The sequence below is a fragment of the Zootoca vivipara genome, chromosome Z (assembly GCF_963506605.1).
Source record: "Zootoca vivipara chromosome Z, rZooViv1.1, whole genome shotgun sequence".
Classification (NCBI taxonomy): domain Eukaryota; kingdom Metazoa; phylum Chordata; class Lepidosauria; order Squamata; family Lacertidae; genus Zootoca; species Zootoca vivipara.
Window position 1 is genome coordinate 37,891,025 of NC_083294.1, and position 27,869 is coordinate 37,918,893.

Here is a 27,869-nt window from a genome sequence, read left to right on the forward strand (position 1 = left end):
GACTATCAGCCTCAGCCAGCATTACCAATGCAGAGGGGGTGCTGGTAGATGTAGTCCAGGGGTCCCCAGACTTACTGGGCTTTGGGCTGGTTCCCACTGCGCTGATCGCGCGGCGGGCCGGAGGGCGGGGGAGTGCGCGTCCGTGCGGGCCGGCGGGCGGGGGAGTGCTTGCCCCTGCACATGCGCACAGGCGCTTACTGGCGCGGCGGCGCGCTTCCAGGTCGGAAAAAGCGCCGGAAATCGTTTGTGCGCATGCGTATGGGCCTCCCCCGACCCGGAAGTGCACCAGAAATGACCTCTTCTGGGTCGGGAGAGGCCCATACGCATGCACACAAAGGATTTTCGGCGCTTTTTTCCGACCTGGAAGAGCGCCGCCACGCTGCGCGCCGTAAGAGCGGGCGGCGAGCGGCGGGGGTTGTCGCGGGCCGGATTGGGAGCCCAATTGGGCCGCATCCGGCCCCCGGGCCGTAGTTTGGGGACCCTGATGTAGTCTAATGATATATGGAGGGCACCATGTTGGAACACACACACCCCGGTGTTTGCACAGAAACATGGCTTCCATTATAATCCCTCTTCTGCAGCTGAATTTGGGTCACTGTAAATAACTGCAAGAATTCTTAAGTACAGGCTTTTGACCAAAAGCAGAAATAATGGCACATAGAACTTAGGAAAGAAAGGGTGGTTGGCAGGGAAGGAGAGAGGTGAGCTGAGCTGCTTGTATTTAAGGCCCTGGTAACAAAGAGAAGAGGGTGAACATGAAAAGTATGCTGCCTCTTTTCACAGCTAGCAAGGGGGGGGCAATAAATGAGTGGTAGGACACACTCCATTCAGATCCCAGGCTTAGAGTTTAAATAAAGATCAGGTACCCGGTAGCAGCAGGTGATGGGGGAAATGCCCGCTTGATACTGGGTTAGGTGGGCAAATGCATCGACTTGGAGCAAGGCAGTTTCTATGCTCCTAAAAAAAAGGTAAAGGACCCCTGACAGTGAAGTCCAGTCGCGAACGACTCTGGCCAGCTTATTTATTACTTGTGCTCATAATGGTATTGGGGTAGTTATACACAGTTGTGCTTTCCATACTGATCGAGCCTGCAACACTTTGGGGACAGATACAGAACATGCACTAATTGGACATGTAGCAACGTAGCATCAAGCCCTGTTAACGTTTTGTACTACAGGTGTCTTGGTTTATTTTATTTTTGCCCTAGTTGTTCTGCTGCAGTGCAAGAGTGCCCCCTCCAGATAACATTGGGGAAGCATCACTGAACTCCCAGTGCAGCAGAATAATAATGCACTATTATTGCATAAAGACGAGTTGCAGAACACATCCACAAAAAGACACCAATCTAGAGGGACTTTCTCAACAAGGGGAATTTGGGGGAAATGTTGGGTGTGCTGCTATAGGGTTCCTTCTCATGGGCAATAAAGGCCTAGCCAGTGAATTGTGTAAACCCTTAAAAACACACCATCTGCTGCAAAATTTTGTGTGTGTGTGTGTGTGTGTGTGTGTGTGTCTGCAGTAGATGCTCTGAAGTTCCACAGTAAAGGAGCCGATGTGGAAAGTGCTTCCTGAACAAAAATGTTTTTAAAACCAATCACCTATATAAAACACAAGCTAAATAAATGGAATGATGACAAAATGACTCCACATTCTTTTACCCCAATTCAGCCAAAAATATGTGCACAAAAGCAACCTCTCTTGTGTGTAGTTGGTACCAATGTTCCGTTTGCATCACAATTTAATTCTCCTGAACCGATAGGTCCATCTTTTGATGTATACCTCAACCCAGGGTCACCAATTGTCATAAGGGACGAGTAGGTTGCGCCTTGAGTTGGATGCAGGGCTCTGAGAATTACTCCTGAGGGAGAAGAGACACTGGGCTACTTGATTGCCTCCACTGTAGGACACCAGCTCTACCAAGCTTCCCTTCCTCACCTGGCATCTGGCATCAGGCAACAGCAAATAAAGAGATGCAAACCAGAGCCATTCCATTGCCTTTTCTCCCTGAATTGTTTTAATCCCAGCTGGTTTTTATCATTCCTATTTAAGAATTGTGCTTCTTTGCTCCCCTTTCTCCCCTTATGTCTTCTAGAATGCAAGCCTTTTTGATAAGCTTACGTCAAGTGCTCTGGGATACTTTCTGTTGTTGTTTTGCTAAACTGTTTTTAAAAAACAACAAAACCAATTAGATTTTGAGACATACTACATAAATGAGCTAAAACAATGGTTTTTCATTGGTAAATAAAGGTTAAGGACCCCTGGGTAGCTAAGTCCAGTCAAAGGCGACTCAGGGGTGTAGCACTCATCTCGCTTTCAGGCTGAGGGAGCCGGTGTTTGTCCACAGACAGCTTTTTGTGGGTCATTTGGCCAGCATGACTAAAATGCTTCTGGACCTGACATTGGACCCGATAGACGTGTAACTGTCCCTATTCAGATTAATCACATCTTTCCTTTAGTTTACACCTGCAAAGGAATCCAAATCTGACTTTTCAAAAACTGGGCAGCAGCAAAAGCCATCCATGAACAGCAATCCCAGAAACAACTGTTTTGGTGTTTTTTTTCTCAATAAATTGTTTGCACATTGGAAAATTAATAGCTTTTTATTTTTTTGCCATACAAAGCTCTAAGAACTAAAGGTCAAGTATTGGTTAATGAAAAGCAAAACACAATTCCCAAAAAAGTATGTTAAGGGGGGAAAACTGTACAAATTATATACATTACAGTACTGTATTGATTCATTATTATTATTTTTAAGAAAGGATAAAGCTCAGTAGAAACCAGTATGGAATAAACCACTGCCCCCACCCCTTAAAAAAAAAGTTCTATGCTTTAGTAGGAAATAAATATGCAATGCACTGATATTCCCCCACTTACATGTTTAAATTTTATACTGGAATGCCATGATATGAATTATGAAAAGAAATCATGAAGTAGAACTTAACACTCTCCTACCCACCTCACCCTCGCAATACCACTTACTTGGACTTAAGGGTTGTTTGTATACATTACAGTGGTACCTCAGTTTAAGAACAGCCCTGTTTACGTACTCAGTTTACGAACTCCGCAAAACCGGAAGTAGCGTCCCAGTTTGCAAACTTTACCTCGGTCTAAGAACAGAATCTGAACGGTGGAAGGGCACCAGCGGCAGGAGGCCTCATTAGGGAAAGCGCGCCTCGGTTTAAGAACGGTTTCGGTTTAAGAACGGATTTCCGGAACGGATTAAGTTTGTAAACCGAGGTACAACTGTATACAGAAAGGTGGTGGCAGAATCAAAGACTGTACCACCTCACTCTGCAGGTAGGTCAGGTGTCATGCATTAAACTTGCAAGAAGAGGGATATGCTGAACTGTTCTCCCTTGCTGCATGCAAGGTGGTGGGCAAAGCACTCAAAAAACACGAATGCAGACCGATGTGGTACTTCCAGAAGTGTGCCACCTCATTCTGGGTAACGTGCAAGATGGACGCAGCATAACTCGCCTGAAACAAGTTTAACCAAAATCAAGGGCAATTAGTTCCAAGCAGGACACGTTTGGAATGGTGTCAATAAACCACTATTATTTTAACCTTGAGTACAGATTTGCTATGGGGTTTCTGGTTAATATCTAGCTCTTCTGTACAAACACATTTTTAGGTTACAGTAACCTTCCTCCCCAGAGTCAACATGCTAATATTTACAGAAAGGTGATAAGTGAGGCTAGAAACCAAAAGTGTTTCTTTTTAACCCTACAAAAAGCAAAAGTCAGGTGTTTTAATATCTAAACGATAGGGTGTCACAAAAATGGCTTAAGGTACAGAACGGGTACAGTGCTATTTCCAACCCATAATTACTAAAAGCAGAGGATTTCAAAAATATAAACACACTTTATACTGACTTTTCAACTTTGGATACTGAAACTTTCTTCCTAGGAAAAGCAAGGAACCTGAGATGTCTGCATGTCTGATTCTTCTACCAAAAACATACAACTTGGAACCCTATCTTCCAGTTTTCTTTTACAGTATACTTAATCAAAAGGAAAAAAAGAGACACCTTCTATAGGCATGATTTGGGGCTGTATCCAACATTAAGTCATACTCAAGAGTAGAACCACTGAAAATAACGGGTGTGAACAACTTAGGTTCATTAATTTCAATCAGCCTATTCTGAGTAGGATACGATCCCTTTAAGTTTTAAAAAGTTTCAGTGGATGCTATCATTATGTCCTGGTTCTCCTGAAATTACCAGGGAGTCTAGCTCTGCAGTGGCGCAGTGCAGAACGGGGACAGCAGCCTTCACTCGATAAGTCAATCAGGGCTGCCTCTCCAAGAGATGAATCATAGAGTTGGAAGGGACAAGGGTCATCTAATCCAATCCCCTGTTGCCCAACCCAGGGCTGGAATAAGACTCCCTTTCGGGGGGTGTTAATAGGAGAGGCACCCTCCATTTGCCCTCATCTTTCCTTTGGTGGCAGCAAAGGCATTGGGGCTGGAATCTAAGAAGGGAAGTGAGAAGGGGCACCCGGACCCATTTCAGGGGGAGTTCAACCTTAAGGGAACTTGGGAGGGTGGCGCTCCCTGTCTAGAAGCCGTTTGGGGGCTGAAGGGTCATAGCACCCCCTACCAGGTTGTCCATGTTTGCTTCAAAGCTGTACATGCTATAGTGGACCCTGACCTTGGACAACTCCCTATTGGTTGTTGGGGTATCCACCAGCACTCAGGCTGCTCAGTCTTTTGTTGTATGCCCTAGGGCACTAAACCTATTCGCTGTAATCAATCAATAAAGTGGGGCCGTTCTCAGCTATGTATCACGCTTTGTTTATTTCTGTACTCCTTCCTCTGCACTGCTGCTGCCAATATTCTCTGGAAGTATAGGTTGTTTAACTCCATAACTAACATCTGCTATAAGATGCACAAAACCTATCATTTGAAGGAATGGTGAGCAATTTTTACTTAGCGCAAAGCGACTTTTCTTTTGCTAAGAACTACTAATATTATCTCATTAACAGGGATCTTGTTCACTCCTAAAATTTTAGAGAAACTTGAAGCATGCCTCCTGTAACAGAAGGAACACACCAATTTCAACTAGTGATTAAAATTATCATCATCATCATCACAAATCAGATTTAAATATGAACCACTCACTTTAAAACATGGTTTATGGAACTATTTTCTTTTTAATCCCTCCCCCATAAACAAAATGTATTCTCAGTCTAGATAACAAAGGACCTTTGCCCATTACTGCAAACACAGATTTCCAACATCCTTTTTGTCATAGCTTATCATATTTCAACAGACCTTACTTTCTTGCCAGAAAAGTAGATATATATATTTTTAATCAAAGGATTAAAATCTAAAGGTGAAGGACCAGGAGCAAGACCTTGGGGGAGTTATAGCAGAGGGCTTGATTAAGACGTCAACCCAGTGGTGCCATGAAAAACGGGGTGATGCTCCCTACAGGAAAGATTAGAGACTTTTTAGTTTAGATAAAAGGCTAGGAAGAGGCAACATGATAGAAGTTTATAAAATAGTGAAGTGGATTTAAAAAATAAATTCTCCCCCTCTCATGGACATCCAATGAAGCTGAATGTCGGAAGATTCAGGACAGATAAAAGATCAGATTTATTCATGCAGCACATAGTCAAACTATGGAACTAGTTTCCCCAGGAGGCAGTGATGGCCACCAACTTGGATGGCTTGAAGAGAGCATTGGACAAATTGATGGAGGAGAGGGCTATCAATGTCTACTTGCCATGATGGCTATATGCTCTACTTCCACAATTGGAGGCAACAATGGTTCCAAATAGCTGTCCTGAAAACCATAGAAGGGAAGATTGCTCTTGTGCTCATGTTTTGCTTCCTGGTCTCCCACAGGCTGCCAGACTAGATGAGTCATTGGCTTGATCTAGCAGGCTATTCTTATGTTCTTAAAATTAAGGTCCAGAAGTGGTTGCTTTTAAAATGAAATGTTTATTTCACAAAACATGGGGAGAAGGAATTCTAAAGTGGTGGGAAGAAGAGATTTTAACGACATACCACTGATTTCTAGCTACTTCTATTCATCACAATCCTTTCCCGTCTTCTATAACATCTCCACACACACCCTACAACCCCGCGTAATTTACAAAAAATTTAGGACATCATTCAATGTAAAGCAACAGACTACATGACTGCTGGCCAGTTTACTTGGGACAAGCTCTCCCTCCCCCCGCCACTCAAGATGGACTTTTACTATAACCACAGCATTTTTAAAAAAATGTTAACATTGTGCAGGGGGGGGGGGAGTAAACAGGCACAATGTCTGAGACCTGACACACCCCTGCCAGTGAACGTACATGAGATGTTAAATCCTTATCTGAACTCCTAACTAACCTGACAGTTACCCTGAAATGAAGTCAAAATAACTAAGTTCATGAAAAACTATAAATAAGTTCAATTATGGAACAAATGACAGTAAGCCCGCAACTTACGTGGGGGTTATGTTCTGGGGAGAGTCAAAGCACATCGGGTGCAATAGCAGATGGGATTACCAGTCTTTTTTACCCCTGAACACCCTCCTCCTTTCTGCCCCCTTTAAAAAAATGTTTTGCCAAGCACATAAAGATAAATGCACACACTAGTTAAATGTGTGTAAGTTGTGAGCATATTGTACATCATTTGAAGTGTAACTTTGGGAAACAGCTTCCACACCCTTCAGCACAAAACAAAAACAAAAACCCACCTATACAGTTATATCTGTCACCACCTTTTTCCATGGTAAGCTAAATGGAAAACGGCAGCTTAATCCAAACCACCAACATGGTTTTAGCAAAAGGAGAATCTGACATAATTCCTTGATATTGGAGGGTAGAAAATGTGGGCAGGCTGAAGAAGGGCAATGTCACTGGACAATTTTGCTGACAAAGCCCCTCCTGTGTTGAAGAATAAAACACAATGGTCCAGCCACTGGGTCATTTTAATTACCAAATATAAATAAAACTTGTTCTGGCTTCTTCAATCAAATAGCATCTTTTCTCCTCCAAGATACAAGCTTACATTATGAGCAATTTTTGTGAAGGCAGAATGGCTATTTTGGAGCAGAACAGATTTGGGACGCCACTTAGAAAATAATTTGATTTATGGACAGGATGACTGGACCTTCACATACCCTCCCGCAACAACACTGTGCTTTCCATTAAGTTAAAAGGAGTGCAATGATTTCTACTATAAAAAAAGAACTAAGCTATAATCAGAAAACCTATCCAGACTGCCTTTACGTAGTCTCAAGCAATTAAAAAAAATCAGTTTTAAAGTGCTAGCATGAAAGAAGGGATTACATAATAAGTGGTTCAAGAGGCAATAAATGTTCCCATTATTCTACAAGTTATCGGGGTCATTTCTCATTACAAGAGACTCTCAACTTACGTGGGGATTATGGTCCAGGGATTGCACCTAATGCCAAAGTCATGTTTGGTCAAAACACACTGGGTTCAATGGCAGGAGGGATTGGCACAGTCCTTTTACCTGAACATCTGCCCCCTATTTAATTTTCTAAAAAATTTTTTTGCCAAACACATGAAACTGAATGCGCATGGTTTATAAATGCATAAGTTGTGAGTTACCTTTATTGTAAAGAAGCCACACCTTTTCAAACAATTATTTCACCAGATTTCGATCCATGATAATGAACCAAACACATTTAACACCTAGCTTCTCAAGTGCCTTTTCCCATATTCAGGTGAAACCTTTTTCTTTCCCTGACCAATTTTCTTTCACAAGGATCTCTGAAGCTTATAGACATTCTAGTCTTAACATACTACATTTTGTTGGCTAGGCGTTAACACACTGACTTGTTATATAACATGAGATGTCCTACAACTTTTTTCAAGCAGCCCATTTAAAGAAGTTTTTCTTTATATATATATATCTATATATATATATCTATATTTCTATTTCGGTCAGAGAGAAGATTCAATAAGATTCCGGTATAACAAACTCAAATTCAGTACTGCCATCCGATGGATTTTGTTTGAATAGTGATTCACTTCCCTGTGGAACAAAGATATCATCCCAGGTCATTGGCTTTCCTGAAGGGTTAGGGGCTGGTTCTTGAGGGGCTTCTTTTGCAGGGTCAACAGGATAAACAAGAGCATTGTCATTTACCATAGGTATATTGCTGGAACTTCCTGAAATATATGCATAATTTCTGATCTGCAGAGACCGACAGGGATGCAAGCGATATAGCTTGGACTCGCCAGAAGGATCCTGGCTGTGAACCGATCTTACGTGCGTGGCCATGACCTGATAGTTGATGAAACACTGTCCACATGCCAAGCACTGGTACCGCCGCTCCCCGGTATGGTGAATTTCATGCTTGGTGCGGTACTCCGCAAGAGGAAAAACCTTCTCGCAATAGCGACATGGATACTTCTTCTCCCAAGAATGCACGTTGAAGTGTCTCCGCAAACTTGTAAGACAAACGTAAGACCTCCTGCACACAATGCAGATATAGTAGACCTTGCCATCCATTATGAGTTCATAGTGATCATCATGCTTTACTTTGAGGCGCTTCCTGTTTGTAGAATCGTCCCCCGATGTTCTGGGCATGTCATCCAACTGCACTTCTCCATCAGCTTCATCTTTCACAGGGATTACAATATCATAGGTATCTTCACCGATGTTTGCATAAACCTTGCAACCTGTCGACAAGCTTTCTATCTCAGTAGCTTTATCTAAAGTGATGGTCTTCTGGCCTTCCGTTACGTGCTTTGGCACAGCGCCCGCTGGAGCGTCCTTGTTGCTCCCAGGAAGAACATCAGAAACTTTCTTTTTGAACTTTCTGGGTTGGGAGACTGGTTCTTGGGGAAAGCTAGGACTGTGCTTCATCTGTACTCCTGTGGCATCAGGTGCAGCGGCTGGTTTAGGGGTGGTGGGCTGCTGGACCAAAGAACTGCTGCTTGCTGAACCTGGGCTGGATGAACCGAGGATGTCGTCGTCATCTTCAACATCCTCATCTTCATCCTCTTCTTCATCAATGGCATTGGTTTCCATGTCAGTTAAGGAATCATTATTAGATGGCTGCTGATTCTCTTCGGGGATAGGAGATACCTCTATTTCATGTGATGAGCCAGCATTTGGCAATGCTCCAATCTGTGGCCTATTTAACACAAGCACATTTGGAGCCATAGGTTTTGGAACCGGGGGGACAAGTTGCTCAGCAGGTACTTGGTTTTCAGTTGGATTTGACTGGCCAGGGCACGAGTCAAGCCTCGGAGCTGTCGCTGCAACTGACTGAGGCAGGGAACTACTGCTGGTACAATTTACTTGATCAGGGACCCCCACAGGATTTAGGCAAGGCTGGCTCTGTGCTACTACAGTAGGCTCCAGAGGACAGTCCTTTGGAGGCACAAGCTCAGAGCAGAAAATGACATCGTCATCATCAGAATCACTGATAGTAATCTTTGCAGCATCACACGCTTCCCCATGCAACGAGACTGTTACAGCAGGCTTCTCATCAATCAGATTTTGGCCCCCAGCTGGTGTTGGAGACTTCTGTGCTTCAAGGCCATTAGTTTCAGAGCTGGGCCATTCTGAAGAGCCAGGCTTGACACTTCCTGACATACTTTTCACCTGCTGCAAAGGACCACCCAAATCAGCAAGGAATTTAACTCCCAGCAACTGCCCTGATTTAATTAACTCATCGAGCAAGTCCGATCTCACCCGGACTATTTTGGAGCTGTAAATGTAATTGAGAATTTCTGCAAAAATCTCTGCTCTGATGAAGTTCAGTTCAACCACTTGACCTGCAAGCGCGAAAAGCTGGTGGAAGTAAGTGCTGGAAGCTGAAAGGACATTTCTGTGGGCTCGAAATTTTCGGTCCTCCACAATGATGGTAACATCACAGAAAAGTCCATGTCCTCGCTGTTCGTCCAAAGCCTTTAACAACATGCCAGAGTACTGGTTGTCTGTTGCGGTGATTAGCTTCCTGGTCTCCATTCCTATAATGAGAAAGAGAAGTGTGATCATATGTATTTGCTACAGAAGAAGATGCTTATACTCTGTGCCCCAAATATCATCTTGAATGTTTAGCAGCAGCATCTTAAACCAGAATGAAAGCTTTTAAGTTGGAATGTTAATGAATTTGACTTATGAGATTATCTTGCTGGGAAGCCATGTATTAAGGAACAACTCATAGAGTTTCTCAAAATGGAAAGCATTAAGAATATTTACTATTACATTTCCCAATAACCTGGGCTACGATCCTAAACTGCTTATTTTAAAAGTAAATTCTCTTAACAATAATGGCCCTTCTGCATAATGTGTTTAAAGTTGCACGTGTGACTGGGGGGGGGGTCATCCTAGAGAGTGTGTGTACAAATATTGGGGTCAGTTCTAGAAACTATCAGATAGAAAATCTGTGCTTAAAAAAACCAAATAATTTATTAATGTCCCAAACTAAATACTGCTTCCCTTCAAATAAAGCTAAATGTTATAAGGCTGCAGCCTCTTGGATGATGGAAAAGCAGCTTTGAAAAATATCTAAGCAACGCTGCCAGTGACAACACTTTTCCTAGAACTGTTTTGCAGAAAAACAATAAATATTTACAAACCTCAAATGCCAAGCATCTGTGCAAATCCAATACATAAAGAAGACTGATTATATTATATCAGCCTCTTTGGGGATAAATGCATCTCTCATTCTCCTAATTAAGAGGAAAAATAAAAATATTTTTAAAGAATACTGTTAACTGAAGCAAAGAAAATGCAAGGGGGCATTTAAATAGTGTTACACAACCGAGGGCTACTACCTTACACATGTATTGTTAGTCAGGTTGCCAGAGCAAACAAGTCACTGAGCTCCCGAGCCTTTAAGTACAGGGTGAAAGGAGCATCTCAACAATTTAGAGGGAAAGTTTATAGATAAACCTAAGGAAATCATGAAAGCCTTTCAAAATTATTATAAAGCATTATACCAAGGAGAGGAGGTAAACGATGAAGAAATAGGGAATTTTTTAAAAAAAATTAATCTACCTAAATTGACACCGGAAAAAACCGAATTAATAAATAAAGAAATTACAATGTTAGAATTAAAAGAGGCAATAAAAGGCATGAAAAAAGGGAAAGCCCCCGGCCCGGACGGCCTACCAATTGAATACTATAAAAATCTCCACGATGATACGCCGATTTATCTGAAAATTTTAATGAATATGGCACTTATGAAAGGATCCATACCTAAATCTTGGAGTGAAGCTCAAATTGTACTCCTCCCCAAACCAGATGCAGATCCAGAAAAAATAAATAATTACAGGCCAATTTCATTATTAAACAGATTATAAAATTTTCGCAAAAATCCTAGCAAATAGAATAAATAGAGTTATAGCAGATTTAATTCACAAAGACCAAGCGGGCTTCGTTAAAGGTAGGAAAGCAAAGGATAATATAAGAATTATTGTTAATATATTTGAATGCTTAGAAAATAGAAGGGATAAAAAAGCGGCAGTTCTAGCCATTGATGCAGAAAAAGCATTCGATAGAGCATCATGGAAGTTTATGCTGGGAGCAATACAAGAAATAAAATTAGGAGATAAAATGGAAAAGGCAATTGGCGCAATATATGAAAGTCAGAAAGCTAATTTGTTAATAAATGGAAAATTTACAGATAACATAAACATCACAAGAGGCACCAGGCAGGGATGCCCCCTTTCGCCATTGCTCTTTATAATCACACTGGAACCTCTATTGAAAACAATAAGGGAAGATGAAAGAATAAAAGGTATAATAATCGGTAATAGAAAATATAAAATCAAGGCCTTTGCCGATGATTTAGTGATAACGACGGAAGACCCCTTAATTAGTGTCCCTCAAGCATTATCTAAAATTACAGAATACGGGAAATTAGCAGGATTAAAATTAAATTATGAAAAAACGAATATGTTAACAAGAAATATGGAAAATGAAGAAAAATGTAAATTACAAGAAATAACTGGCTTAAAAATTAATAAAAAAATGAAATATCTAGGAATAAGGATGACAAATAAAAATATCGACTTAATACAAGAGAATTATATAACCACATGGAAAGAAATAAGAAAAAAGATGGAAACCTGGAAAAAATTAAAGATATCCTTTATGGGCAGAATATCTTTAATTAAAATGTGTGTTATATCAAAAATGAATTATCTATTCCAGAATCTGCCAATTTTAGGTAAGGAAAAGCATTTCAAGGACTGGAAAAAAGATATATCGAATTTCATCTGGAATGGGAGAAAACCAAGAATAAAGCACAAAATTATGATAGATCACAGAAAGAGAGGGGGGGCGGATTGCCAGATATAGAGTTATATCACGATGCGGCAGCATTGACATGGCTTAAAGACTGGATGGACTTGGAAAATAATGATTTGTTGGACCTGGAAGGGGAGGGAATAGGGGCCGGATGGCATTGGTACCTTTTGAGAGATAAAATAAGCAAAAAAAATGTTTTTATGTATAACATTATAAGAAAATCTATATATAAAGTGTGGCAGAAATATAGAAGATATTTCGAACCCAAAACCCCCTGGTGGGTATCCCCATTAGAAATTGTGGCTGTTAAAAGACGTAATACTGAAGGCAGGTGGCCAACCTATAGAATCCTTTTAGAAGAAAAAGAAGGAATATTAAAACTAAAAGATTACGCAGAAGTTAAAAGCCATTTTAGCAGTTGGTTGCAGTACTTCCAGGTAAACCAAAGGTTTCAACAAGATAAAAAGATTGGATTCGAGAAAGAAAAATCAAAATTAGAGGAAATATTATTGGGGTCTACGGAAAACCATATAAAAAATCTATACCAAACCTTATTGATATGGGAAACAGAAGAAGAATTAACAAAAAATTCAATGATTAGATGGGGTCAAGATTTGGGAAGGACAATCACAATAGATAAATGGGAAAGCTTATGGGATAGGGATTCAAAATTTACACCCAATTATGATATAAAAGAAAATTTGCTAAAAATGCAGAATAGGTGGCATTTAACACCGGAGAAATTGGCAAAGATGTATCCGGGTGCCAGTAGCCAATGCTGGAGATGTCTAAATGAGACAGGCTCCTATATCCATATGTGGTGGGGATGCAAACACATCAGGGTGTTTTGGGATGAAGTTTATAGGGAATTAAAAAAAATAGTGAAATATTCATTTAAGAAAAAACCGGAAATCTTCCTACTAGGTATGCTAGGGGAAGATATTAAACCACAGGATAGATGCCTGATAAGTTACGCCACAGCGGCAGCAAGATTATTAATAGCAAAGGAATGGAAATCTCAAAAGGTACCAACCAAGGAGGATTAGCAAATTAAAGTAATGAATTATTGTAATTTGGCCAAAAGATATGGGGAAGTAAAGGGAATAAAGGAAGAAGATAGTGCGAAAAATTGGAAACTATTCATAGATTATATTGGGTGCAAGACGGAAAAACCAAACCTATTACAGAATTGTTAAACGCTCAAATGAAAATATGGCAGAGAGAGAGAAAAAAGAGAAGAGAAAGAAATAAGGCATAAAAGGAAGAAATAAGGAAATAACATTGAAAGAACGTATAAAAAATGGTAGAGGAGTAGTAAAATAAAGGATATGTTGTAGGAATAGGAACCAAAAGGTGCAGATACAAACAAGAAGGAGAATTGACAAGACAGTTTAGTGAAGGTTGAGAAGAAGGGAAAGGGGTGGGGGGAGGGGGGGAAACCAGTTGATGTTTTTTAGATACAGTGGTACCTCGGTTTATGAACACAATTGGTTCCGGAAGTCTGTTCATAAACTGAAGCGAACTTTCCCATTGAAAGTAATGGAAAGTGGATTAATCCGTTCCAGACGGTCCGCGGAGTAACCGTTCATAAACTGAAGTGAACTTTTCCATTGAAAGTAATGGAAAGTGGATTAATCCGTTCCAGACGGGTCCGCGAAGTACTTAAACTGAAGCGTTCATAAACTGAAACATGGGTGTAATTGGTTCCGGAAGTCTGTTCATGAACTGAAGCGTTCATAAACTGAAGCGAACTTTCCCATTAAAAGTAATGGAAAGTGAATTAATCCGTTCCAGATGGGTCCGCGGCGTTCATAAACTGAAAATTCATAAACCGAGGTGTTCATAAACCGAGGTTCCACTGTACTGATTAATTGAATGGACACACATATGCATTTCGTCGTTTTTCTGTTTTATTTGTTGTTGTTTTTCTTTGATGGTTTTTTTCTTTTTTTTCATCTTTTTCTTTTTGTAAATTTGTAGGTTTTGTGTAATGATTTGTAAAAACCAATACGGTAAAGTTCTTTTTTATTAAAAAAAAACACCAAACAATTGCACCTTTCCCATAACTGGTGAGAAAAGTTGCAGCTGTTGTAATTCTCACTCCTAGGCAACTGTTAAAAGACATGCGAGCCCAGTTCCCTATTGCATCCTTAGAGCTAAGAGCTTATCCAACCTTCTTCTTGTGCAGCTGCTTTTACCCTGGGGAAAAACTGCTCTTTAGTGATCAGTCAGAACAAATGACAATTTGGCTTTTCCTCATGTATTGCCTGCCATTTGTTCCGATCTATTTCTGAAACTGCTTGGACCTGTGCTTTCTAGGATGGGCCCAATGAGACAATGTTGTATATTAGAATAATTAAAGTGCAGACAGCTCCTGTCCTGTTGGAAAGAGAGTGAGAGTGAAGTCAGAAATTCAGTGCTTATAAGATCCTACAGATTGAGAAGCCAGCTTGGTTAAATAATGTAGGCATGCTGAGACATATCCTTGGAGGTGTTTGATATATACTACTTAAAGGGACTATAGACTGGGTATCTGGGAGGAGAGCATGTGAGAGCGTGAAGCCTGGGAAAGGCCCACTTTCAAGACTAAATCTAGCTCCACCATAGCCACTACTACAATCAACTGCAAAGAGAGCTGTAGACCAGGTCCCTCTCACCCTGCGCTGCACATGTAAAAAGGATAACCAGACTGAAGCCTCCATTGCTTGCAGAGGGAAGGGCAGAACAGTTTTGAGGTTTCCCCTTGGAGACTCAATTCAGGGCCAACATCACCTGGAAATCAAGCTCACTTTGCCAAGTTGGCTCAGTTACTCCTACCCTAACTGAAACAGCACCCACCCCTCCAAGCAGAGCTGTGTAGTACCAAATGCCAGTCACTTTGGCACCTGGAGCAGAAAAAACCCACAAGTATTTCTCACTCGCCTTAGCGGGAAACCGTCTCCAACCCAAATATAATAATAATAAATTAAATTACTAACATCCAAATGAATAACCAAAAACCAGCTACCTCTCTCTGCCTAATAATGGTAGAGTCAGGACAGAACAGTAGTACTTGTTGCCCGCTGGAAGGTGGACTTCCAAGCTCCAAAAACCAAACCTGGCTTAGCCTACAAATTGAGATTAGAAGTGGTAGCCGCCCCGCAATAGGATTCTTAGAAAGCAACCAGTGTGCAGAACCCTCAGTCTCAGTCTGTTTCACCTGGACTGTGCATTTGTTGGATTGAACTTTGGTTGTGGGGAGCCAGGCTGAAAACATGAACACAGCAGCAAAATGGGTGCAAGAGGTGAGTTGGTATTCCTTCCAGAAAAGAAACGAAGCGGGCATTAGCAGAGGTTTTAATGTTTTAACTTCCAAGGGCCTTTTAAAGTGTTACAAATGGTCTGGTTTTCTGTAACCTGCTCTGAGTTATGGGGTGGGGGCAACTGGGACAGCAATGTAATGGAACACATATGAGAAGCTTTCTAGAGAGATTAACGTCTGGTATATTGTCAGAGAAGCCAAGAAAAAGGACACAAGGGAATATGGGTTTATTTGTTTATAGGCCCTGCTCTGACGCTTTTAAAATCAGTCTGATAGACAAGAGAGGTTCAGATGCAAAGGTCTCTGCCTAAGAAGCTACAGGTTCTCTACCTAAAAACAAGCTGTGTTCTGCATGACCCCTCCTCACACTTCCCTTCTCCCACATGCCCAGTGTTGACATCTAAAATGACCCACAAAAACGCAGCTGCTGAAGCTTTTCCCAGTTTATTTCACAGCCGGGGAAAGTTTCAGCTGCAGTCAAAGCTGGAGAAACAGAGCCTGTAAACAAAGTGGCAACTCTTAGGAGTGAACCATAGAGGATTGTCATGCAGAATATATTTGTCAAACTGGAGCAACAAGTTTCTATAGGAAAAGAGCAGAACAGGAAAGCAGAAACCTTGGGAAATCTTTGATTGCTACATATGCATACTCTATGCATTATGCTCAACTCCAATCATCTTCACACTGTAGTGCATGCAGTTCTTTTGCGATTTTGCTTTATACATGCTGCAAACTGAAGGCTGAGGGAACTGCTGTGAAAGAGAACAGTTTCAAGTGTAAACAGGGGTCCCCAGACTTACCGCGCCGACCGCGCGGTGGGCCGGAGGGCAGGGGAGTGCGCGCGCAGCGGGCCGGAGGGCGGGGGAGTGCGCGCCCGTGCGCATGCGCACACGCACACGGGCGGGGAAAAAATCGCCGAAAATCGCTTGTGCGCATGCGTATGGGCCTCCCCCGACCCGGAAGTGCACCAGAAATGACCTCTTCCGGGTCGGGAGAGGCCCATACGCATGCGCACAAAGGATTTTCGGCGATTTTTTGCCGATTTTTTAGATCGTCGCTGCGCCGCGCGCCGTGAGAGCGGGCGGCGGCAGCGGGCGGCGGGGGTCGTCGCGGGCCGGATTGGAAGGCCGATTGGGCCGCATCCGGCCCGGGGGCCGTAGTTTGGGGACCCCTGAGTGTAAATGATGGTATTCAAGTTGTAAGTGTGTGAAATGGAAGAGGCTTTAAGGTGCCATTTGTGGGGGGAAGTCAGTGAGTGAGGGGTGAGATGCAACTGCAAGGGGAAGATGCTAGGGGGAGAAAGAGCAGAAGCAGAGATACCAGAGTGGGGGGAGGGGGTTAAGGGAACACTTGGGAGGAAAAGAAACAATGAGCACCAAGGAGAGAAGAAGCAAGCAGCAACCTCGGGAAGGGGGTGTGCTGTAGCACCTTAGTTAGGAACATGGGATACTGCATTATACCAAATCAGACTTATGGGTCTAACCAGCCCAGTAATGTATACACTGGCTGGCAACGGCTTTGCAGGGTTTCAGACAGTCCTACCTGGAGGTGCTGGGGATTGAACTTGGGATATTCTGCACACCAAGTAGGTGCTCTACCCCTTGAGTTGCAGCTCTTCTACTGGGGGAAGCAGGGGGTGGGGTGGGGTGATGGCAGACCAGCTCACGCTGCAAGTCCCCCTACACTAAGCATCTACTGTACCACTCAAGTATACTCTCTGGGCCCTTGTCCCCCAAGCATAGCTGGACCAGGGGGCTCATCCACACTTCTACCTAGAAAGCATGGGTCCAAGTGCTTTCCCACGTTCTAGGCATATGTCTGAGTGGTTTCCCCTTTGTCCCTCTCCTTTCCTAGGGCAAACCTGCTCTTTAGCGATAGGTTGGAACAAATGGCCATCGGGGGAAACCCGAATTGCCTTTACAAGAGGAATTAGGGATGAGTCCTTTAACCAGCCACTTTCCCCCGGGAACAAACGGCAATCTGCAGAAAACTCAATTGTTGTTTGCTCCGATTCAGCACAAAACCATGTATTTCCCTAGCCGGGGGGCGGCAGGGAGATGCAAACGGAAGTATGGACAAGCCCTGATCAATGGGGTCTGTCCTCTTATTTGTTATTTACCCTTTTGCTTCCAAAAAGAAAAGGGTGTGTGCTCTATCCCTGAAGAGAAAGGAAGAATCCCAGTAGGGGAAAACCAACAGACTTGAGGGTTCAGCACAAGTTAGTGGAGTGGGTGGGGGCGCGCGCAAAAAATAACGGGGGAAAGGGGAAGCGGCTCCCCAGGACACCCCAGGGGGATGCTTCCTCTCCTCCTCCCCCCAACCCTCTTTCTCCAGCTGAGCTAATGCTGGAAGCTGCTGAGCCCCCTCCCCATAGCATGCTGGGGGCGGTGGGGGAAGCACGCGCAAGGCGGCACCGGCTTGCACAAAGGAGAGCGCGCCGCCTTCTTTTCCTGCCGGCCTCACCCGGCGCTTTACCTTCCCCGGAACCCCTCCCGCACCCCGCGTAACTTAAGTGGGGGTTGGGGAGGTAGGAGAGAGAGGGAGAAAGAGAGATATATACGGGCCCGATACCTCCGCCGCGCTTCTTGCACCGTCGCCCAAAGCCGCCAGCTCCGAAGACAGGCGCACGCGAAAACTCGCCGTCCGCAGACGTCGAAGACGCCTCCCCGTTAGCCGCGCCGCCGCCAGGGGGCTCTGTTGCACGCTCTCCATAGCACCAGCGCTGCTTCCTCTCCCCGCCCCCTGGTTTCAGGAATCGGGAGGCGAACACGCGCGCACGCTCGGCAGGTTTCGGCAACTTCGCCGCCCGAGCGCGCATGGCAACGTTCGGAGAGGGCGGGTTCGAAGGGAGAGCCTTAGAAGAACGCGCTCGGCTGCTGTCGGAAAATTCCGGCGAAAGAGAGGAAACCCAGAAAGGAACCCCGAAGGCTCTTCGGCAACTTTCGGCTTTTGGGACGATGACCGCATTCTGCGCGGCTCAGTGTCTTTTAAAAAAACAACCAAAAATTAATTGATGGATCGTGTTATTTATTATTATTATTATTATTATTATTATTATTAATTATTATTATTAAAAATGGAGCCGCTAGAATGCGGTCATCTCGAACACTCCAAAAGCCGAAATTTCATTAATTAAAAGTAATTAAAGTCATTGATAAAAAGAATTAATGGATGGATGAATGGCAAAGGCTCAGCAACCACGGAGCTACGTCCTAGAAAGCCGCCGCCCACGTGGCTGAGAGTCATCAGAGCATCGTCGCAAGCTCTTAAGCCACGTGTGCCCCAGAACCCAGGGGCAGTCTACACAGTCTTACTAAAGAATGGGGCTTCCGTGTAAACATAAAAAGGAGAATGCTGCAAACTCCTATGCATGCTCTGTACTTGGGAAGGAGTCTCCTTGAAGCTTACTTCCGAATATGCAAGCACCAGGTTGTTGTTTTTTCGGGTCGGGGGTGAAGGGAAGGAATAATCAGAAGCACCTCTACCCTCAAAGCCCACAGACTCTAAATAAAAATCAGCATTTAAATACTCGTTCACTTTGGCTATAAAAAAAAAATTATGCTGCTGCTACACCAGACAACCTACTACAAATACAAGTCCCACTTCAGTGAAGAATGCTGGTGTTAAACTCGCCAGTACTGAACTGAGAAAGAAAAGCAACTTGCTCAAATGTCCTTGGAAACAGCAGCTTATTCCAGGCAGCCAACTGGATGTAACTGGGCATACTTCACTTTATGAAGCATAGCCAAAACACAACTTGCATGTAAAATGCTTCCGACATTCTTTTAAAAAACATACCTTGCAACTAATCTCATCAGGGGCAAAATTAAAGATTTACTCACCAAGTCTGCAAAGTGCTATCCAGTACTGCAAAGAAAACCCAGTCCCAGGAGCCACTTGAAATGCTAGATACCTATGCTAATGCCCTGACCTGCATTTGTCAACCTTGATAAAGACAGCCTAGCAAGCAGCTTGCCCCTAGCTTGGCTTTAGCTTTTACTGGTGGAAACTGTTGATTTATGCACATCCCGTCAATCCACAAGCGTATGAGCTGCCTACAAGTTGGGAATGCAAGCCACTTGTTAATCACCTCAGATTAGGCAACTGGTCCTAACATATATAAAAAAAGAACTTGATTCAATAACAGAAAAAACACAAGAAGCAGAAGTATCCTTTAAATCACCTATTGCCATTTGATTGTAATTACCTATTGTCATTTAATTCCCACCTGTATATTGATGGTGTCAATGATCAATGACTGCAGTTTGTTTGTATTGCTAATGTACTTTCTCCGCTTGCAGTTAGCACAATTCTGGGATTCATACCCTGCTTTCTCAGTAGAATCTCCAAGTGTTCTCTATTGTTTTCTGGGAGAAGCTCAACTGGTGAGCAGCCCTTGGAATGTTTGCCCGTTAGGAAATAAGTGTGGACCTACCAATAGTTAGGGACACAGGTGGTGCTGTGGGTTAAGCCACAGAGCCTCGGGCTTGCCGATCAGAAGGCCAGCGGTTCGAATCCCTGGGACGGGGTGAGCTCCCGTTGTTCATTCCCAGCTCCTGCCAACCTAGCAGTTCGAAAGCATGTCAAAGTGCAAGTGGATAAATAGGTACCGCTACAGCAGGAAGGTAAACGACGTTTCCGTGTGCTACTCTGGTTTGCCAGAAGCGGCTTTGTCATGCTGGCCACATGACCCCGGAAGCTGTACGCCAGCTCACTCGGCCAATAACGCAAGAGGAGCGCTGCAACCCCAGAGTCAGTCACGACTAGACCTAATGGTCAGGGGTCCCTTTACCTTTACCAATAGTTAAGGGAATGTGGATGTATTTTCCTTCTTTCTGGGTAAGTATTTCTAATATTCCTCCCTACCCACATTTCTTTTCACTGGTGTCTTAAGACAGAGTCAATTCCTCGAAGAGAGAAAATTTGTGGAAGCGCCTGTTATTTCCACAGCCTGCTGTAACTCCAATACTACTTTAACTTTACGACTCCCCAGGTCGCTTCCTGGGCAAGATGGTGTTGGGCAGCGGGGAGTCCTACTGGGTGACTCGCTGGATCATCACCTTGTGGTGAGTGAGCTTCCATGTTCCTATGACCCTTGTGAGTGAAGCCGTTGGGAGTCTCATACTCCCAGCTGCGTCACCCAAGGCGGTAAGGTCAAAGGGGAGGAGCTAGACCAAGAATGATCCAAGAAGTCCTCAACTGCAGAACAGGCGGAAGATAACAAGCGGTATGTTACAACAGCTGTGAAGGTGGATGAAGGCTGCAGCAAATAAGAATCTACCAGTCGTCGTGATACTCACACCATCAGAACAGAGCCTTACTGCGAAGACTGTACATTGGTCAGCGTGCACAGATCTACACACATAAAACAAATTCATGCACAGGTGTCTTCCAAAAACCCATCCCAAACCCAAACCTCAAAAGTACCATGGCTATCGGCAAATGGTAACAGGCGCAGGACCATGAAATCTGGAAGCCCCTAGTCATGAACCAGTACATGGGCGGTGGATACAGATTCAATCACTCTGACTCAAGGAAAGAGGCAGTTGAGCAGCCAGGCAGCTGTATCCATGACTGAGCAGCCCTTTTTAGGATCCACTCTGCTCATCCCAAAAAGAGGGAGGGGCTAGAAAAGGTGCCCCAAACATAGTCTGCCTATTTCCCTGACTGGATTGCCATGCCCAGTGGGGCCACCCAGCAGTCATTAATGACAATTGAACTTTGGAACATGGAATATATGGACTTTGTTGGATAACACAGATAATGAGCATCCCGAATGCTGAACTGCCATCATAGCAAGAGAGTTGCGAAGTTTTAACATCAATATTGCAGTGCTTCAAGAAACTTGAAGAGCTGGTGAGAGACAATTGAAGAAAGAAAAGGAGGCTATACTTCTTCTGGAAAGGTCTACCTGAACAAGAACATTGAATACATGGAGCAGGCTTTGCTATCAAAAAAGATCTTCTGAAGCTCTTGTCAGAAGTCCCTATCAGCATTAATGAGCAACTTTCAACCCTTCGAATAAAACTCACCATAAACCAACAGGCTACTATTCTAAGCGCTTACCGTATGCACCAATACTGAATGCCAATGAAGGCATTAAAGAGGGTTTTTTTACTCTCAGCTGGATACCATCTTCTCAGAGATGCCTAAGGAGGATAAAATTATTCTCCTGGGTGATTTTAATGCAAAAGTTGGGCGATATTTTAATCTGTGGCCTTGGACTATTGGAAAAGAAGGAATTGGCAACAGCAACCAGAACGGAATCTTACTTTTGACGATATGTGCAGCACACAACCTTGTTATTACCAACACACTCTTTCAACAAAAAAATAAATTTAAATCATGGAGGCACCCTCTGTCGAACCACTGGCACCTCTTAGACTATGTAATTGTCCGAATAGAATATTGCTGTTATGTGCTCCTTACCAGAGCTATGATAAGTGCCAACAACTGCTGGACAGATCACCGATTAATACATTCCACGATGGCTATCAAGATTATACCACAACTTGGCTTCAAGGTAGGAAACCAAGGCGCAAAATGAACACTCAAGCCCCTCAAGATTGCTTCCAAACTACTACAGGACCATCTGCTACATTGAGGAACACTGGACCAAGCTAAAAACATCCATTACTGCAGTGTGTGAACCAAACCAAACTATTGGATACCAAACAAAGAAACACCAGGACTGGTTTGATGAGAATAACAGTGAGATTGGACACATTACTGACAAGAAAAGGAAGGCCCTTCAGATCTGGCAAAGAGACAGAAACAAACAAACAAATAATACCCCACCCATCTGGCAGTGTTTCCCAAGCCACTCTGGGCAGCTCCCAACAGAATCCGTATTAAAAACACGATAAAACATCAAACATTAAAAATTTCCCTAAACAGGACTGCCTTCAGATGTCTTCTAAAAGTCAGACAGTTTTTTATTTCCTTGACAACTATTAGGAGAGCGTTCCACAGGGCGGGCACTACTACTGAGAAGGCCCTCTGTCTGGTTCCCTGTAACCTCACTTTTCGCAGGGAGGGAACCACCAAAAGGCCCTTAGAGCTGGACCTCTGTGTCCTGGCTGAACAATGGGGGTGGAGACACTCCTTCAAGTATACTGAGCTGAGGTCATTTAGGGCTTTAAAGGTCAGCACCAACACTTTAAATTGTGCACAGAAGCATACTGGGAACCAATGAAGGTCTTTCAGAACCAGTGTTTTATGGTCTCAGCGACCACTCCCAGTAACCAGTCTTGCTGCTGCATTCTGGATTAGTTGTAATTTCCAGGTCACCTTGAAAGGTAGCCCCACGTAGAGTGCATTTCAGTAGTCCAAGCGGGAGATAACTAGAGCATGCACCACTCTGGCGAGACAGTCTGCGGGCAGGTAGGGTCTCAGCCTGTGTACCAGATGGAACTGGTAAGCAGCTGCCCTGGACATAGAATAGAACTGCGCCTCCATGGACAGCTGTGAATGCAAAATGACTCCCAGACTGCACACATGGTCCTTTAGGGGCACAGTTACCCCATTTAGGACCAGGGAGTCCTCCATATGTGCCCGCCCCGTCCCCCCAAAACAGTACTTTTGTCTTGTCAGGATTCAACCTCAATCTGTTAGCCTCCAGACACTCACACAGGACATTCACTGCCTTCACCGGTGAGGTAGAGCTGGGTATCATCCGCATACTGATGAACACCCAGCCCAAACCCCCTGATGATCTCTCCCAGCAGCTTCATATACATGTTAAAAAGCATGGAGGAGAGGACAGAACCCTGAGGCACCCCACAAGTGAGAGCCCAGGGGACTGAACACTCATTCCCCAGCACCACTTTCTGGACACGGCCCAGGAGGAAGGAGCAGAACCACTGTATAACAGTGCCCCCAGCTCCAAGCTCCTCCAGATGGTCCAGAAGGATGTCATGATTGATGGTTTCAAAGGCCAAATCTGGGAGAGCTGTGTACAGTTATTAACCAAATGAAAAACAACAAAGCCAGTAGAACTGATGGGATACCTTCCGAAATCTTCAAAGTGGGAGGAATTGAACTTACACAACACCTTCACGAGCTCATCAAAAAAATATGGGAGAGAGAGAGATCCCAGCAGACTTTAGGTATGCCAAAATTATCAATCTCTCTCTCTAAAAAAGTGACAGAACAGATTGTGGAAACTATTGAGGCATCTTTTCAATAGCTGCGGCCAGCAAAATTCTGGCAAGGATCTTAGCAAACCATCTTTTAAAAATATCCGAGGCTACCTGTGAGGGACAGGGAATATCGGGAGGTCCCTCCCATCTTGAGATCCAGCCCATCTCCGATCGCTGGGGAAAGCAGGGAGAGTTCCGACTCAAGTGGAGAAGCAGGAAGTGGTGTCCGAGGCTCAGGCAAGGTAGCAGAGCCACTGCCCAAGGTGGGACAGGAAGGGGGGAGCAAGGGGGGAAGGCCACTACCACCGACTCTGGAATTGCGCAAGAAACGTCGGGGGAAGAGGCTGGGTCTCCCCAAGCTTTTATGCTGGAGGAGAACGCGCCAATCTCCATTCGGAGGTACTGAAGAAGACGGATAAGATGTGTCAATCTCTGTAAATAGCACTGCCTTTAGCACTGTAAATACACAGTACCAATAAAAGAATAAAATGCAGAGCTGTGTGGAGTCGTTACTCTGAAGTAGCCCACCCAGGCCACTGTGACACTACCCTTCCTGAATCCCAAAATGGTTTTAGACCTTCTAGGGGGACAGTGGGCATGATTTTCACCACTCAACAGCTTCAAGAAAAATGCAGAGAACAAAACCAACCCCTGTATATGCTGATTATTGACCTGACTAAGACCTTCGACACTATAAATCGTAATGCCCTGTAGCATTTCCTTCTGAATTTCCTTCTGAAAATTGACTGTCCAGATAAGTTTGTGAACATCCTTCGGCTCCTCCATGATGATATGACAGCAACAATCGCAGATTGCAACGGTTCTCAAATAAACCATTTACATTAGGACCAGGTGTTAAACAGGTTTATGTTATCGTCCCAACTCTATTCATTATTTCCATTGCCATGATCCTACACTTTGTTGAACGGAAATTCCCCACCGGAGTAGAAATCAAATATCAAACAGATAGAAAGCTCTTTAATCTGAGTAGGCTGAAAGCAAAGAGTAAGGTTACCTTAACTTCTGTCATAGAGTTTCAAGGGCTACAAGGGCCGACATTGATGCCAAAATCCAGCATCACCCGAGTTCTGCGAGTGCAGCTTTCTCCAGATTGAAGTGCAGAGTGTTTGAGGACCGGGACAGTCGCAGGGAAACAAAAATGCTTGTATACTACTATTGTACTACCAACTGTATGCTTGTGAAACATGCACCACATATAAAAAGCCATCTCCAACTCCTCGAAAGATTCCATCAATGGTGTCTATGAAAAATTCTACACATCACTTGTGAAGACAGGCAAACTAATGCCAGGGCACTGGAAGAAGCAAAGATCACCAATGTTGAAGCAATTATTCCTCAACTTCAACTTCGTTGGACTGGTCATGTTGTTCAGATGCCTGATTATTGTCTTCCAAAGCACCTACTCTATTCCAAACTTTAAAGTGGAAAGCGTAATGCTGGTAATCAATAAAAGAGGTTTAAAGACTCTCTCAAGGCAAATCTTAAAAAGTAGTATAAACACTGACAACTGGGAAACCCTGGCCTGCGAGTGCTCCAATTGGAGAATAGCCTTTACCAAAGGTGTCATGGGCTTTGATGACACTTGAACTCAGGACAAAAGGGGAAAACATGCTAAGAGGAAGGCACGTTTGGCAAACCCTCACCATGCTCAACTCCCGCCCGGAAACCTAAGTGGAAGGATGTGTGGATCCAGAATTGGCCTCCACAGTCACTATTAAAACAGTGTTCATGGAAGACAATCTTACTCGGCTACAAGTGATCGCCAAATAAGAAGGATTTAACTGAAGTGAATCAAATAACTCTACCTGTTATACTTCAGTACAGTTAATGTTCACATAATGTTTACAGTATTATTACCCCTGTAAGACAGGCTTCAAATAAAATTGCTCTCAGTTGTCTGAGGTGCGAATGATATTTCATGTTTCGCAAAATTGGAAGGTGTAGGGAGAAGCGTTATAAGCACTGTAATTTCTTAGTCCCAAACACATAATGAAGAACTCTTGTTGAACTGCACCAGGAAAGCTCTGTTGGCTAGAGAGCAGTGGTTCCCAATTAGGGGTCTGGGGACCTCTGGGGGTCTGCAGAACACACCTAGGAGGTCCGTGGCCCCAAACTATATTTTTGGTCATTGTTGCATGGTAATAATTCAAATTTTATGGTCTGTTTAGCGCTGTGTGATTTTTCAACAAATTGGCCAAAATCGGTTTTGATACCACATCGCGATAACAATTTTGACCCAACAATGCGCAGCAATATATTGCTCCTCACACAAGGGAGAGCAGGGCAGCCAATTTCAAGGCACCGCTGATACTGCATGATGAATTCAGCCGATAACACTGCTGATCTGAGCTGCCTTCCCACATGGTGAGGGAGACAAAGGCAGCCGATAATGCTTTCACTCATGCTGACAAACAGAGCAGCTGATCGCCCTCACTTCAAGGCACCATGGCACTATCTTCCCCTGGCACTGAGGTGGAGCAGCCTTTCTCAGTCAGCAGGAAAGCAGCATCAGCTCTTCTCCCCCCCCCCCAGTTCTGATCTCCATGACTGCTCCTTCCCTCATCCCCATGCCTGATCTGCAAGCACCCCACCCGCTGGATCTATGTGACTGCTCCTTCCCTCACTCCCAATTTCAGGTATCAGAATATCGCAAGGTTTAGTGATATATATCACAGTTGAAAACCAGATACCACTCAGCCCTAGTCTGTTTTTCAGTATACCTAAAATCCTTTGCTTATTAGGGGCTACCCCACATTTTGTTCAGAAAATTGATTTTTGAAAGTCGGGGGTCTGTGACTTAGCTTTTGAAAAATAGGGGGTCCTCATTAATTAGCTAATTGGGAACCACTGGGTTAGAGCATGGAGCTGATTACACCAAGGTCGCAGGTTCAATCCCAATATGGGACAGCTGCACATTCATGTATTGAAGGGGGTTGGACTAGATGATCCGCAGGATCCCTTCCAACTCTACAGTTCTATGAAACTACTTCCTAATTATATTGTCTACATTTAGGGTTTAAGAGTAGTATTTGTGTAGCTTACCAACAATGTTCTCTAGTAACTTTTAGGATCCAACCTATCATTTGGAATAAATTATCAGCAAGTTGTGATCCCTCCACTTTAAGGCACAGAAATTTGAGAATCACATTCCAGAACTTCAAAATGAACAATGAATCTGCCACCTATCCTGCACATATGATAGGTATCAAAATGCTGAATATCAAAACACTGCTTTCCTTTATGTGTTTTGTGCATCTCAGCCCTGGTAAAGCTTAGCTGGGAAAACAGAATTTCTAGTTCAGCTAATCTGTAGAGATAAAAAGTTTTATGAACGTATGGATTTGTGTGTGTGTGTTTGTTTGTGTGTGTGTGTGTGTGTGTGTGTGTGTGTGTGTGATCTGAGAGACTATTATTTGGTAGGTGTGATAACAGTAACTGAGGTGGGTCTTAACGCCAAGAGAACTGCTTTTTATTCCTACATTTTGCTACCCAGAATCAGAAAAAGTAACAAGAAGCCCTTCAGTTCTTAGTCTTATTTTTCCCCAGTATTTGAAGGGAGGGTATCTGCACCCCACAGAAAAAAAGGCGCGCAGCAACCCAGTCAGGACCTTGCTCCGCTTTTTCTTTTATCCAAAGGGGTTGGGTCAAATGGTCCCTAATAAACCTCCCCCCTCCCGCCTTTCTCAGTTGCTTGCCCGGCTTCTTAGCCGCAACTCCGAAGCGCAATGAACTGCGAGGAAAGGTTGTTCTCACCTGGAGTTTGGCCTCCCGCCTCGGTTATGGCGCCAGCCTCCATCGCTCCTTAGGGGCTGCAGCCCATCCAAGCACAAAGGAACCGTCTCTGGGAACCATTGCGAGTCACCTTGTAGCATCACGAGCGCTATACGGTGTTGCGCCCGGATGCAGAGGGTGACCGTAGAGATAAACAGTAAAGAACAGTAAAGAAACGTAATCTACGGAATATTATAAAGTGTGTGTGTGTGTGTGTGTGTGTGTGTGTGTGTGTGTGTGTGTGTGTGTAGAGAGAGAGAGAGAGAGAGAGTAAGTATTTATTTTTTAAATGCTACATCAATATAGACCCATCAATATAGGATATCAAACGCTTGACGGAGGAGTTTGAAACGAACGCCGTAACTGAGGTGAATGTGGCGATAAACACACACACAAAC

At 43.8% G+C, this 27,869-nt stretch overlaps 1 protein-coding gene across 3 annotated transcripts; it reads right to left on the minus strand.

Moving 5' to 3' along the window:
* Positions 1–539: 539 nt before the first annotated feature.
* ZBTB33 (zinc finger and BTB domain containing 33) lies at positions 540–27,692 on the minus strand. Of its 3 annotated transcripts, XM_035113791.2 has the most exons (3): positions 18,110–18,149; positions 10,563–10,655; positions 540–9,950 (listed from the first exon to the last, which is right to left on the minus strand). In XM_035113791.2, exon 3 carries the CDS (start codon positions 9,946–9,948, stop codon positions 7,924–7,926), a length of 2,025 nt encoding a protein of 674 aa, XP_034969682.1. In that variant the 5' UTR covers positions 9,949–9,950; positions 10,563–10,655; positions 18,110–18,149; the 3' UTR covers positions 540–7,923. The 3 variants fall into 3 exon arrangements, with proteins under 3 accessions (XP_034969682.1, XP_034969679.1, XP_034969680.2); XM_035113788.2 differs by lacking the exons at positions 10,563–10,655; positions 18,110–18,149 and adding an exon at positions 27,454–27,692; XM_035113789.2 differs by lacking the exon at positions 10,563–10,655 and having other exon boundaries at positions 18,110–18,516.
* Positions 27,693–27,869: the final 177 nt, after the last annotated feature.